This window comes from Heterocephalus glaber, unplaced genomic scaffold (assembly GCF_053883595.1).
Source record: "Heterocephalus glaber isolate CG9 unplaced genomic scaffold, H.glaber_assembly_v1.0 deba00000347, whole genome shotgun sequence".
Lineage (NCBI taxonomy): Eukaryota > Metazoa > Chordata > Mammalia > Rodentia > Bathyergidae > Heterocephalus > Heterocephalus glaber.
In genome coordinates this window covers 10,060,972-10,076,545 of record NW_028258143.1, presented here as the reverse complement: position 1 = coordinate 10,076,545, position 15,574 = coordinate 10,060,972, and the positions used below count along the sequence as shown (strand labels likewise).

Here is a 15,574-nt window from a genome sequence, read left to right as displayed (position 1 = left end):
TAAATTATTGAGCATAATGTCTAGTGTTTTGCTGTTGTTGCTGTGACCTACAACTCTATCTTCTAATACTTTTTAAGTATACAAGTAGTAAGCTGGGGTGATGGGGACTGATTTGTTATCTTCATCTTTTGGGTAAAAAAGATAATTATATCTTGTTGAAAAGTTTTCTGGGTCATTGTCATTAGACCCATGCCTAAGGTAAAAGGTGTTTCTGTAAACTCTGGGCTGTACTACATTAACAAACTAACCATGAGAAGACTGGATAATTCATCACTGAAGTCCACGGGCCTTGTGGAGATTAGCAAGAAAGGGTCCACATAGTCCTAACAAAGAAAAATGAACATTGTGTGTGAATTTTGGGGGAAAAAAACCCTGGTATATAAAAATTCAGTCAGAAGTTTTTTCCTGTGTGCATAAGCTAAGGAAACAGAGAGAAGTCTTCTCTTTAACACCCGCCCCCAACTTTGACAAAACCAAAATCCCATTGGTGTGCTGAGCTTCCAGTACTAATATTACTCCTGTCTTTAGACATGATTCTGCTTCCTACACTGCTATCTTTTTTAGCTTCAATAATGTACAGTTCTGATTGAATGCTTGTCATATGATGAGTGCTGGGCTGGTGGTGAATGGGACCAACATGTTTCTACTATCATGGAGTTTAGTCAAGTGGATGAGTCAAGTATTAAAAAAATGAATTACACGATTATATTTGAAACTGCCAAAGTGATAAATGCTCTGCAGGAGAATAAAGTACCTGCAGAGCATAGGGAAGAATTTCCTAAGGAAGTGACTTGAGATCTGAAGGGTGAGTAGGAATTAAGTTTATTAGGGTCAAAGGTACAGTGGATGTGATTTCTTTTGAGGCATGATACATATGGCTGCCCACATATAGGAAGAAGCATGGGACATTGGAAGACCCTATAAATGGCTTACATAATGGAACAGCATGGATGGGCCAGGTGATCAGGACTCTAAAAGGATAAGATAGAGCCTGATCCAACTGGATTTGTATGTCATGGTGTTATTTTTTTCTTTATTCTGAAAGGATAGGACGCTGCTGATAAGGTTTTTAGTGTGGAAATGTCATCCTGATGATATGCTACACCCAATGTGCTAAATTTGAGAAATTAAAAAATATAGGGCTATGATAGGGAAGCAGAACTGATGACAGAGGTGGAGTGGGTTGGTACAATAGGTCCAAACAGGAAGGCTAATCTTCTCGTCCACAAAATACGGAGTTAGGTGTGGGATTAATTTGGTGATCATGGGATTGAAGAAGCATGGAGACACTACAGTGATATTTAGGAGCTAAAGTTGATTGTGGAGTGACTGGCTTTAGTCTTTGTAAATCTTTTTTGTAAATCCTCAGCATGCTTATTTTACTACATAGAACAAATAGTTGTTTTTAGTTTCTAAATATAAGAATACTTGCAATATTGTGATGTTGCCATGATACTGATGTTTCTCAAGTATGTTTTCAAGAAAGTAACTTGGAGATTATTTTCAGTAAGAAGAAAGTCTTAAATAGTCTTAACATTGCTGTTTTGAAAGAAAAATAATTATTCCTTTGGAAAAAATGAGATGAATTAAATGTTTGGTCCACCAAAATGCAACTAGTATTTTGTTCTCTCACTTGTGTATTATAGAAATATCCACTGCTAGAAAGGCTATTAGTTCAGAAGAAGTTACACTCCATGTGACCATTATTACAATGGTGCTTTTCTTGAAGATATGAAAAAAATTATCTTGATATAGCCTTGCACTATCTTTATTAAAGATAAACTTATTTCTTGAGTTGCTTAATGGCAAAGGAAATGTGTGAATGCCATCCCACCTTTTTTTTATGTATCTTTATGCCTGTGGTGCCTACCCATGACACTGTTGCCCTTCCTTGAACCTTTAGTAGACAATATAGATGGCCACATTTATCCAAATTAACATTTAATGATCATTCAGTGTGTAAATAGAGCTTCATTCTCATTTCTTGAATAGGAACACATCTAAAAAATTTCAGCCTCCTATGTATATATTCTACTTCATTTTCTGTGTTGCATAAAGGAAGCCTATTTTTGACCTTTCTGAAGTGTAAGTCAGTATGTAGGTGGTCAGTTAGCTAAGGGAGAGTATCTTTCAGAACACTGTACAGGATTCAGTTTTACTCTTTCTGGTTTACTGTTTCACACTTTACTGATACAAACAGCTGAGTAAATGATTTTCTTCTATCTCTTCAGGGAATCCACGGGGCTTAGCTTAAGAGTTTTCTGTAAGTAAAGTCAAAGTGGAGTAGAGCCATTTTTATGGGCTGAGAATATCTCATAAATATCTCTTGACAGGTATCAGAGCCCCTGGGATTCCGAGGCCATTACCAGAGCCAAGCCATTGAGCTGGGACAGGGACAGAGGCAAAGAGCTATAGGCAGAAGGAGTGGCAGGGCCCTGGGTCCCTCATACTAGCATTACTAAAATAGACAGACTCCTGTCTAAATATATTTTGCATAATAGGCTTTGCAAGTCTTCATTTATTTAAATGCTCACTGGGATTTGTGAATGCCAGTGAATGAATCACTGCTAAGAGTAGTTAAACTGCAATTGTTGTGGGAAAAGTTTAGATTGAGATAGAGCTGGAGGGAGATCAGGTGCTGTTTACCTTGAATGATTCTTTGATTTCATGTATTGCCTTTCTCATCCAGCAAAACAGAATTATAACAATAACGTGTGTATGGTATTGGGCACATGGTAGGTGTACAAAAAAAAACCTTGGTGGCATTTCTTCTTGTTGTTATAGTTATTATAGCAGCACATAATGTCCAATTTTTGTCAAAGGGTTCCTTCTTTCATTGACCCCTTGAATCTTAATACATGTTCTTGAGCAGCAGCTCAGCATATGTTTGCATGCACAAAAGAAGAAAGGATTAGAATTTATGTCCTAAACTGGAGAGGACCCCTGGGAGCTGCTATCTGTAGGTGCCAGTATAGGAAGAGGAAGTGCTATATTTGGAAGCTGAAAAGTCTCAGCATCAACAGGCAGTTTGTTCCCTATGTTATCATGTAATTTCCATTATATATTCTGTTTTTCCTTCATTTCCTTCCCACTCTTTAGGTTGTAATCATTTATAGGGTGTTTATTCTTTCTGTGCACTCTTAGAACTGTAGTGATAAAAGTCATTATAATATAGTGAAAAGATTACCTGATAGGGTGAATGGAAATGGAATTGTCATTCCTATTTCTGCTCCAAATGAATGTATGACCTTGGGCAAGTTATTGAATTTGTCTAGGCTTTATTTATTCCCCCCCCCAAAAAATTCTGTGGGCCATAAGATTTTCTTCCACCCTGGATTTTAAGGAGTTAATGAGTATGGGTTTTAGTGATCCTAAAAGACCCACTTGTGTCAGAATGCCATGAAATATAGGAGGTTTGAGAGTTTCTTTTAGGCTTTAGAATTTTTAGAAAATAGATTCAAATAAGAAATATTGATAAACACTTTCCAAAAGATGTTTTTTTCTGCCTCTGTGGTGTTTGCATCAGCTGATGAGCCTTTTAGATATATTTTTAGTCTGCTTTTGCTATTGAGCTACTTTTAATGGATGTTCTGGACACTGGCGACTAATAATTTGTAATAAAAATAATAAATAACAGAGAAGGTTTGCTTTTAAGTCAGAGATATCTGACCATAAATGAAATGTATTTACAATGTGTTATTAGTGTCTAACAAGATACAATCCTATAGAAAGAGGAGCTGGGTATATTAGCAACAAAGCTTATGCTTATTTGAGTGAAGGACAAATATTCTGCCCAAATACTCTGGTATACTCTCATGGAATCATTGTAAATCTTAAAGTAAATCTTTATGCCCATTAAAATGAAGTTGTATTTGGTATTGTTTAATTTTTTATTGTTAAGTTTTCTAAGGGGATTTATTGGAATGCTTTAGCACACATATTTTGAAGGCCATGAATGTGTTTCTTGAAAATAATTTTAGTGTTAATGCATTTTTCTTAATTGTAAAAAGTGCAATGGAAAGCTTTAACAAATTGTGCTAAAGCTGAAATTCCTTCTTACCAAAATATATTTGTGTGTTGTATTTTGATCAATATCTCATGAATAACTCAGTAATGAATATATGTAATGAGCATGCTTTCTTTGAAAGTTTATAAAATATAGGTGATTCTGTGTATGCTGTGCTAGTGAATTTATTGATTGTTGGATAGATTTAAACTTGAAAACTCTCATCTGTTCATGTTTTTACTGGTGTACTAACCTCCAAGACACTTGCTGAGCTTCACAATTGCTCCCTTAGGTCTAATGAGCTCTGGAAAACCAAAGCATTCAGTTTGTTAAACCTGTGTGTAAAATAAATACAGATAGTCTTAAAGGAGGGACTAAATGGAAATTTCCTGAATAAATTGATGTTACATTTAGTACATGGATTTTGTAGGAGATATTTAATGTTATTAATTTTTATATTTCAAGAGTCTAATATACTACCAATGAAGTAAGAGATGACATATAATTCTGAATACCACCTTTTCTCATTCTTGGGTTCTTAGATGCATTTTAGAAAGTAAAGTTTTTAAATAAGTGTTTGCTACGTAAGAGAGATACTACTTTATTCCAAAGAATAAGAAGCCTTTTAAGAAGGGCCAGTTACTACACACATTTTGAGGTATTTCTTAGAAATGAAGCATCTTACAAGTCAATGTTGTTTTATGTCAAATTTTATAATTCTGAAGTTTTTGAGTGCTTTGGTAGGAAAATTATTCACAAATAATTTGCTTAAGATGCTAAAGTTCTGCATTATAATTCATGTCATTCTTCAACGCCTTTGACCAAGTTAAAAATAAAACAATGTTAGGATAATAAAAGCTGTGGCTAGGAAAAATGAATAATAAAACAAATATCTCTTCCTATTACAGGAATGGTATTAAATCAGGATTGCTACTTCAAACAGTGGCAAGTACTGTGCAAAAGCTGTGGAGAGTGTATTTATTTTCTCTGACCTCCTTGATGCCCCTTGCCTTTGAAGACATTTTTTAGTGGGCACCACACCTAAATGCAGGTCTTCAGCAGGCTGTCTCAAATGTGATAATTTAGATTGGGTCATACATTCATGTAAACTAATCCAGTTAAGGATAACTTAATTAAGAGAATAAAATTTGCCAGCACTTTTCTGCTTCTAGAGGAATATTACATTAGAGTGTTCACATATTTACTTTCCTGCCAAAACACCGGCAGGAAAAAAAAAGAAAAAGAAAAAGGCATCACAGAGTCAAAAATGTGAAGGTGAACTAAGAATTCATCAATGCTACCCTGCCATGAACTTAACCACACTTTTCCCTTGTTACTTAAGACTGATAGGGCTTAAAGTACTTGGCAGTTTGTCCTGTAGTAACTACGTTTATCTCACAAAAAGGATAGGAAGTTGCAGATAAATGATAGTTTTATATAATGTTGGCCCATGTAGACATACAAGCAGCGTTTCTCCCTCTTTTATCATTGAGCTATTTCAGGAATGCAACGTGTCATAAGTTTAAGTTTAGTGCTACATCCTATTGGTAAAATCCTATTCTAATGTTTCCATTTCTAAATTTTATTTTCTTTGTTACTTGCTGCTTGTTTTTCAATTACAACATAAATAGCTGAACTGATTTCTAAAATAATGAGCTGATGTTTCTTTACATTATTTATCTCCAATATATATTTTGGATATAATCACATTTTATGATATATGTAGCAAATTTAAGGGTAAGGATCTTCTTTCTTCATGCAGCTACTCAAAATTGTAATCTTTCCTATTTCTGAACTTGGACAAGAGATGTCAAATTTCTCAAACTTCAAGTCATATTTGACTTCTAAATGCATGCTTTTTGAAATGGCAAAACCCCTAGGGCTATGTGATTTTTCACTCTCATGTGTGTGGAAAGTTCATTGCTAAATAAAACTGAATAAATCATGGAACACATTTTCTCTCTATGCGTGAGAAATGTAAATTGTTATAGGTCAATTGCTGAGAGATCTGGTCTCCATCTACTGTGTCTTGTTTGCAATTTGTTTTTCATTTATTCTAAGCATACACAATTCACTTTGCATTTCCTTGTTATGTACATGCTTTTCAGCTGTCCCCAAAGTCTGCTTTAATGTGAAGAACTATTCTTGCTTGACTCTGCCTTCTTCAGTGTCCTGTTTAATGTTTATAAATATGCACACATCTTAACTGACAGGAGCTGCTGCCCTAAATTTCCAAATGTAGGCAGGAGAAATCAGTGCTCACATTCCACTTTCATTATTTGTTCTAGTCATATCCAAAGGAATATTAACCCCTAAATAGGAGATCATGACTAAGCTAAGAAACACATCTGCAGAGGTAATAATAGTTATATTTTGTTTTCTATTGATCTAAGAAAATTTTCCTATTTGCTTAAATTCAATATAGGTGGAGAATACGAAAGCTAAGGGAAGAACAGTAATTTATAAAATATTAATGATTTCAAGTAACAAAAAAGATCTACCTTAACTATTTTGAACATGAGTTGAGAACTTTTCATAAGAAAACAGTATTATAATAAGAGAAGTCTTAGTTAAATGCTTTAAGAGGAAGAACAAAGGTCACTTGAAAAGATGGAATTAAATTTATTAAACTTTTCAAGGCTGATTAAAAATAGCTTGACTTTTCTGATCCCACTTTCTTTAATCCACACCAAAAATCTTGAATAGAAGATTGCATGTATTTAATACCTAAACAAATAGAAGAAAAAAGGACAGCCATTATTTAAGGACCCACATTGCTTTACAAAAATATTGCCTTTCATTCTAATAACACTTATATAATTCAAGATTGATTTTAAATTTTTAAAATGTGCTACAAGTAAATCTTTCTGAAGTATGCCTTTATTAAGTAACTGTGGAATTTTTTAAAAATACAAAAAAGTATTTTCTGATGTGGCTATCGGACAATGAGTAAAATGCTTAAAGTGAACTATAGAGCTTGCAGGTAGGTCTCTTTCAAGTAAGAACAAATATCTCAGTGTGCAAAGTACAAAACTGTAGGTAATCTAGGAACACATCACCAAATTTGAGGGCAGTTAATTAAATCAGCTAGTGTTGAGAGTATTATTGTCCATGTTGTTCACTATGTCGTGAGTAGTCAATGGTGGGCCAAATTCCAAAGGAACTAAATGGAGCATTTTACTGAATAAAAGCTGACTTACTGTAATAAAACCTGTCCTTTTGTTTCAGCAAGAGAAACCTCTTGTGAGCATGACAGAAAGTGAGAGTATTTTCTCTATTAATCTGTCTTAATCTCATAATGTGATAAAAGTTACTGTCACTTGAGCCGGGGATTTAGCTCTGTGGTTTCAAAGCCTGGTGAGCAAGCGCAAGGACCTGGGTTTGCTCCCCGGTACCAAAAAAAAAAAAAGAAGTTACTGTCACTTTAGCCTGACATAACATAGCCAAGAATGCTAGGTTTATGTGGCCAGAATAGGATGTGAGGAAGATCTATGCATTAAATAAGAAACTGTTGTCCTACAACAGTTAGAGATCCTAATTACAGCATGGAGCCCCAAATGCAGATACCTACTTCTCTGGGAATACATGCCTCTCCCTCAATACATGTGATTGCGTACATGTCTACTGTTCCTACAAATGTAATGGATGCATGTGAAAATATTTTCCATGAAGTAATTGAATGTCATTTGGGGTGGCAGATGAGATTTCATAATAGACAAAATGTATTTTCTTTCTTCTGTATCACTTAACATGCTTCTTGGCTTTTGAGGTGGCTTACTGACCATCACTCCTGGAATAAAGACAGAGGTTACCTAGTTAACCTTATAAAACTTTCCAGTTTTGTATTTTATATTTAAGTAAAGTGAAAAGAAGGAAGCTAATTTTGTTTTCATTGACACAAAGTGATTACTGGCTACCCTTGTGAAAAGATGTGTGATCAACTTCTGGATAAGTCCAGCTGGTATGTGTATAAATTAGATGCAAAAAATGTAATAAACAGTCAGCTCCCTAGTCTGTCCATATCTTGGACTCTTTCCCACACATACTAATTAATTAATTAATTAAAAGATCCACCATCTGATAATCTAATATTGGAAGCTTTTTCTGGAGTCATTCCCCATCAAGAATCAAAACCATCAAGGCATAGTGGGTGCATACCTCTAATCTTATCTGCTAGAGAAACTGAGGCAAGAAGACTGTTTAAGCCCAGGAGTGTAAGGCCAGGCTGTCCACAAACTGAGACTGTCTCAGAAAAATAAACAAAAAGCCAAAAGAACAACAACAACGAAAAGAAAAGAATAAAAGGAAATAATAATAGGTCAATTTCAATGATTCTAGGAGTAGAATTTCTCTTTGCAATTCAGTGACATTGCTTTTTTTTAGTACTTTTAAGTTTTCCCCTGAATCTGATTTATTTTCATGTACTTCACTGCAAATACTCACCCAAACTGAAGACAGTTATTTAGAAAATGAAAATATATTTAGGATAGTACACTAAATTACTTTTTAAAACATATCACTGAGCTTCTTAGGGTGAGAGCTGAAAGACTGGAAACATGAAAAATCCTACTTTATTAAAATCCTGGCTTTAGGGCTTTTCTTTTAGACGAAACATTGCCTAACTAGAAAGTATTAATTGTGAGTTAGAAATATAGGCTTTGGAATATCATAACTGTAATGGCACTCAGCATTTATTAAATGTGTGTTGTCTACTTGGCAGCACATTATATGATTGAACCTCAGAGCAACCTTCTAGTTGATGTTTAATTATACAGGTAGGTAACTGAGGTTTAGAAGATTGAAGTACTTCCTGCAATTTTATATTGCTGATTGGAGATGGAGTGGGATTTCTACAAAAGCAAAGTGAGGCAGTCAACAATTTTAATCACTAAATTATATTGTCTCTGTACTACCCAAATTTGAAATTTCATAATGGCTGGTTTGGGCAGTATTATCAGTTGACCTCTGTTCTCATATGAACTGTTGGATGCACTGTCTTAGTAACCTGTACCCTTGTTTTTCTGCCTGTAGGTCCCTGGGGAAGGTGCACAGGAGACTGTGGGCCAGGAGGAGTCCAGAGTCGAGCTGTGTGGTGCTTTCACATTGAAGGTTGGACAAGTCACTTATCTAACTGTGAGGAGAACAACAGGCCTCCGAAGGAAAGGAATTGTTTCAGAGTCTGTGACTGGCACAGTGACCTATTCCAGTGGGAGGTTTCTGATTGGCACCACTGTGTGCTCGTCCCTTACCCCCACGAGGAAGACATGTCTCGGACCGCAGAATGTGTGACAGCTCAGCACGGACTACAGCACCGGGTGGTGCGCTGTCTTCAAAAGTTGAACAGAACCATGGTCACCAATGAAATATGTGAACATTTTGCCCCTCAGCCTCCCACGGAACAAGCTTGCCTCATTCCTTGCCCCCGGGATTGTGTTGTATCTGAGTTTTCACCATGGTCCAAGTGCAGCAAAGGCTGTGGGAAGAAATTGCAGCACAGAACTCGGACAGCCATAGCACCCCCTCTCTATGGAGGTTTGCAGTGTCCAAACCTGACTGAGTCCAGAGCCTGTGAGGCCCCCGTTTCTTGTCCTCTCGGGGAAGATAAATATACTTTCAGCCTTAAGGTTGGACCTTGGAGTAAATGTAGACTCCCTCATCTTAAAGAAATTAACCTCAGTGGAAGAATTGTTATGGATTTTAGCTCTGATTCAAATGAGCAAGCCACCTTTAGGCATCAGAGTTACAAAGCACATCACCATGCGCAGCCCTGGGGCATAGAGATAGGTTACCAAACCCGGCAGGTTTGGTGCACAAGAAGTGATGGAAAAAATGCTCTGTTAAGGTAGGAAATCTTCAGTGTTTGTGTTCAATTGACCTAAAATATTTTATTGAGTGATTTTTCAGGTTTCTTTATGATTTTCTACGAAGGAGAAATTGTAATTAAGTTTATAATGTACGTTTGTAGAGGTTTTATTTAAGAAAATTTCAATTTCAAATACAAATGTTAGAAGTTTCATAGTCTAAGTCAAGCAAAGCTCTGAATTGTGTGATTACTAGTGTGAATCATCTTTCTACATTTTATTAAGACAGCAGGTATTATAAACATAAGTCTTTTGTTACTTTAATAGAACTAATCAGTTCTTTATGATTGAAATTCAAGATCACTCTCAAAATTGAGAGATAAATTATGTCAACATATACTGTTTTTCAGAGAGGGAAAGAAGGAGGGAGGGAAAAAAAGGAAAAGAGAGGGAGGGAGAGAGAGAAAGAGAGAGAGGAGAACAACCTCCCTCATGTCTCTTTATTAGGGTACTAATCCCATTGCAGGGGTTTCAGCTGTCATGACCTAATTAACTTCCAAAGTGCTCATCTGTAACTGCTTTTTCATTTTTACTTGGTTCACTTTTTTTCATTTCTGTTGAAATTTCTTCTTTTCCCTAAGATTTTTAGTATATTTTCTAATCTCCATGTATTTTAGGGTTTCTCATTTATCTTTTTGTTACTGATATCTACTTAGATTCCACTGTATTGGCAGAGCATAGCTTGGATTATTTCTACTATTTCAGGCTTGTGAAGGTGTGTTATTTGGCCTAGGATTGTGGTTTATCTTGATGAATATTCCATTTGAGCCTGAGAGGAATGTGTATTTGGATGAAGTGTTCTATAAATGTTAATTAGATCCAGTTGATTGATGGTGCTGTTTAATTCAACTTTATTCTTACAAAATTTTTACCTGATGGATTATCCATTACTGCTAGAGAGGTATTGGAGTATAGAGTTATAATAGTGACATTTTTCTTTGTCTTTGCAGTTATATCTGTTTTGCCTCATACAATTTGACACTCTGTTGTATATCTATTAAGTGTTGCAATATCTTCTTGGAGAATTAGCCTCTTTATTTTTATGTGATGCCCATCTTAATCCCTGGCAAAGTTCTTTGCTATAAATTCTCCTTTGTTTGGAATTATAATAACTCCATCTGATTAATGGTAGCTTATCATATTTTTTTCTTTTAATGTGTATTCTTATAGTTACAGTGGGTTTTTCAATGGCAACATGGAGTTGGATCTTGTTTTCCATTCACTCTGATGGTATCTGTCTTTTAATTGCTGTCTTTAGACTATTGATGTTTAAAGCAATATTGATGTAGTTGGATCAATATCTCCCATATTTATTACTGTTTTCCATTCATTGTGCTTGTTATATTTTTTGTATTATTCAGTTTTTCTCTTATCTCTTAACATTACTTATACATTTTTATATCATTTTGAATGATTTCCTTAGATGTTGTAATATAAATTCACAACTACATAAAATCACTTTTAAATAACACTGTATGCTTAATAAATTGTGTAAGCATATTCAAAATCCTTCCCAGCAAACCTTTATAACACTGCCTCATTGATTTCACTTATTCATAATCTGTAATCACTGAATATATTGTGCTTATTTTGAACATGCTAATTAAGAATTAGAAATGTATAATATTTTATTTTACCTTCATTTATTCCTTCTCAAATTAACATTATTTTTGTATATCTAACCCATATAATTTTTCTTCTCTCTGAAGAACTTTTAAAACTGTTTTGCAAAGTAAATCTACTGGTAAAACATTCCTTTAATTTTTGTTAAACTATTTCTGCTTCTTGTTTGAAGAATATTTCATTGAATATAGAATTTAGGCTGGCATTTTTTTTTCTTTCAATACTACACTCACTTTTTCCTTGCGTTGTTTCTGAAAAGAAAGCTAATGTAAATTTAATCCTTACTTCTCTTTTGATAATGTGAGGTTTTTTTTGAGCTACACTGTACTGCTACCTCTATAGGTGCATGAGAATAACATTTTCTCTGGCATTCTTGCTTTTCATAGTTAATTTTGTTTGCTTTTTGTTATTTCCTGTTGTCTTTAAAACATTTCAAACATTTCTTTCTTAATGAGGTCAGAAATTAGCAGATATTTCGGTTGTAAACCCCCAAAACTGTGCAGTAGGCTGATTGATGGTATGTTGTGTCTGGGGGATAGTGGAAAGTCTAAGATTAGGTCCCAGTATTTTATAGGCCTGTGTCTCTGGGCTCTGACTGTCACAGATACTTCTCAGTTACTTCCTTCTTTCCCAATTTACATCAAACAAGATGGCTAGAGGGAGCTGGAGTTAGGTATTTTTCCTCTCCTGGTTCAGTTAAGGTCTGGTAAATCTCACTTGGTTGGCTTCTGGTGAAGCAGTGTCCTCTGAGGGCAAGTCTTACGAATGACAGAATTTTCTGAATTCATTTCAAAATGACTTTTTTTCCTTACCCCTGCTGGAAGCATGATCTTTACTGTTAGAACCAGACACGGCTGTTTTGTGGTAAAACTCATGAAAGTGTTGAGGCCTCACTAGGCCTGTGTCCCCTTGAAGTTTTTAGCTGTTAGGCTTGTCTATCCTGAGCCTCCAGTAACTGCCAGTCACAGATTAAATTTCCCTACCCACTGTTCAAATTTGTTACCCTGAAAAATTTCACAATTGAATAAGATGCTGTTTGTCTCTCCAAATTTGGGAGTGGTTAGTTGCCCTTTGACTTTAATTATTTGATGGACTTAAGAATGTTGGTTAGTTTTCAGTTTGCACAACTGTTTTCTTTAAGAACAAGAATGACTTTCCCCAAGCACCTAACATGCTCAAATGGAAACCTGAAGTCAGTATGATCCCTTTTGACTCAACATGTAGAACCACAGCAGCTTCATGTACATTGTGTCATCAATCTATCACATTAATTAGCAAAAATTATGAAATGACTTACATGGTTTCATGAAATGGTTAGGATACTAGGACAGTACGGTGTTAAGTGAGAACAATTCTGTTTCTGTGCCTTCCACAGGCAAATGCAAGAGTTTTTGTTGACAGCTCTGTGATCATGTGGTTGACTACATTGTCTCATTTCTCTCCACCCTAGTGATCTACTTTGGCACTGCCTACCAGGAATTCTGCTAAAAACGGCTCCACTCCATCTCTGAAAAGTACACATTTTTCTTTTTTTGTGGATTTGATACATTCAAACAAATATTCATATCTTTGGTTATCAGTTGATTTCTAGGATGAACTCTAAGTTTCTGTTCATCCTTTTAAACTTGTCCTAACATACAGACTCTTTTTGCTCAGTATTTATACCTATTTTAGCTCTGTTGCCTTTTGGTGGTCTCTTTGAGACTGTAGGAACAAGTGCTACTGTATTTCTTCTATCTTGATTGTGGCAGGTTGATTATATCATTTGGAAGAGGAAGAGCTTGACTTTGCTGCCATAATGTAAGCTCCTGCTTGTGCCTTGCTGAAAGTCAGTTTCTCGATCTAGGACACCACGGAGCTTTAATTAATGCCCTTTACTAGCTATCTCATTGATTACTGTAACTTTTGATAATCACCTCCAGTGATTTTCCCTTCACAGTTATATTTGCAATGTAGTAGGCAGCTGTATTGTTCTTGGTGCTACTCTGCTCCCTCATCATTGATTTGCCTCTCACGTTTAAAAATCTTTTGTTTTTAATTGTCTCATTGCACATCCTAATTTTTCTCTTTTATTTTGATGAGATTTTCTCTCCTGTTCTGTTATTACATTTTAAAATAGCTGTCATACAGCCTATTCATCATTCTTTCTCAGATATCAATGATACCATTATTAACTTCTACACTACCTTAACTTGTGAAATGAAATAAGCTATTCAATTTCTGCCTTTGTTTCACCTTGTGGTTGTTTTTTTCTTTCTTCTTCTTTTTTTCTTCATTATAGAAGTACATCTGAGTTAGGAAAACAGAGCTATGGACTAGACAGACTGGTTATATTAAAACAGTGATTCATATTTATTGTTTGGACAAATAAAACTTAGATGAATAGGCTTTATTTTGATGTAGAGGAACATTTGGTGTGGGCAGTCTTTTCAAGAGCTATGATCATTTGGTATACGTTAAACATACTTCAAATTTGCTGACCACTTTAGTTAAATAAATACACTTTGATATCCCTATAAAGGAGCATCAGAAGAACAATACATTTTAAGACTATAAAAATAACCTTCAGCTCAAAAGCTCAGATCTTATCATTATTTTATGTTTTCTACCCTGAAGTAATAAATGTTCCATTCCTGTCCCTCCCCAAACATAAACAAATGCAGACCTAAACAACACAAGTCATTTTTATAATATTTTTTCTGAATGTAGTAAAGATTTTACATTTTTTCCTTTAGTCTTGTTTGTTAGAATGATAATAGAGAATTTTTTTCTTTGATTTTTTTTTCAGTTCATTTTCAGTTTACATTTTGATCCCTACTTTATCATATATATATATGTATTTTTTAGTATATTGAACATTAACATGCTTTTAAAATTTTAAAGTTTTCATAGTTATACCAGAGGATTGTAACTCTTTCAAGTATATTTTCAACCTATGTACACTACTCCGTTAATAACCAACATCAACTTCGTTGTTTTCCATTTTATACTTCTTTATGTCTTCATGTTTTCCTTTTTTTTCTTATACATATTATATGATCTCTTTTGAATTTTCCAGTTAGGATTGTTTCCTGGGCATTGCTTCATATCAGTTATTCAACATCCTTCTTGCTCTTTGCAATTGTATAGTCTGTTGTATATGTGCAAACATTGTTTTATTTGAACACAGCCCTATGGTTGTATCTAGGTAATTTCCAGCAATTTATAATATCAAATAATTTTTTCAATAAGTACCTTGCTGTGCTTATATTTCTGTATTATGGAGGTATATGTTAGTATTAAATTTCCAGAAATGTGGTTGCTGGGCAAAATAATAAACATATACAAATTTTATTAGATATTGCCAAGTTCTTCATGGTGGCCTTACCATTTAAAGATCCTTAATGTAATCACTTCTGCAAAGTATATTTTTCCATTCACAGTTACATATTCATGGATAGTAGGGATTAGGGCATAGATATTTTAAGAGAAGAGTATGCGAGAGATACAAGAATGTGCATGTGTGTGTGAATGTGCACTTAATCATATTAAAGGATTAGCTATTTCCTCCATTACGTGATTGTATTAAGAATATGTGTTGAATTTTGTCAAAACATTTTTGAACATCTTTGGAGAAAAATCACATGATTTTTATCTTTGGACCTTTGCTGAATTATATCAATAAATTTACTAATATTGAACTATTTCTTCATTTTATAATTTATCCCCCCCATTTGTCGTTTTCTTGTTGCTGTCTTTGTCAGGTTGAGATGTCACTATTACATTTGCTTCATAAAAAGAATGTGGATATTTTTCTCTTGTTCTTCATACATTTTTAAACAATATGCAGATAGCGCTGAGTCTGTTTAGCATTAAGTGCTTAGTAGAACCTTCATGAAACCATCTGTACCAGGCTTTTTTTGGCAATACCCAGGGAAGAGTCTACATCTGAGCTATTTTCTCACCCCCTTTTATTTTGAGACAGTTTCTACCTTAATTGCCTGGGCAGACCTTGAGATTAGAATCCTCTTGTCTCAGAGTATCAAGTAGCTGGAATTATAGGCATGTGCCACCATGCCTGGATTCTTATTCTTGATGAAACATT

At 34.7% G+C, this 15,574-nt stretch overlaps 1 protein-coding gene across 9 annotated transcripts in view; it reads left to right on the top strand.

Moving 5' to 3' along the window:
* Positions 1–15,574, top strand: part of Thsd7b (thrombospondin type 1 domain containing 7B) — a 1,329,200-nt gene that overhangs the window by 691,778 nt on the left and 621,848 nt on the right. For all 9 annotated transcript variants that reach the window (XM_087197681.1, XM_087197682.1, XM_087197688.1 and 6 more), the window contains one exon: positions 9,038–9,848. In XM_087197681.1, the coding sequence (XP_087053807.1) occupies positions 9,038–9,848 (811 nt within the window). The remainder of the gene's footprint in view (positions 1–9,037; positions 9,849–15,574) is intronic.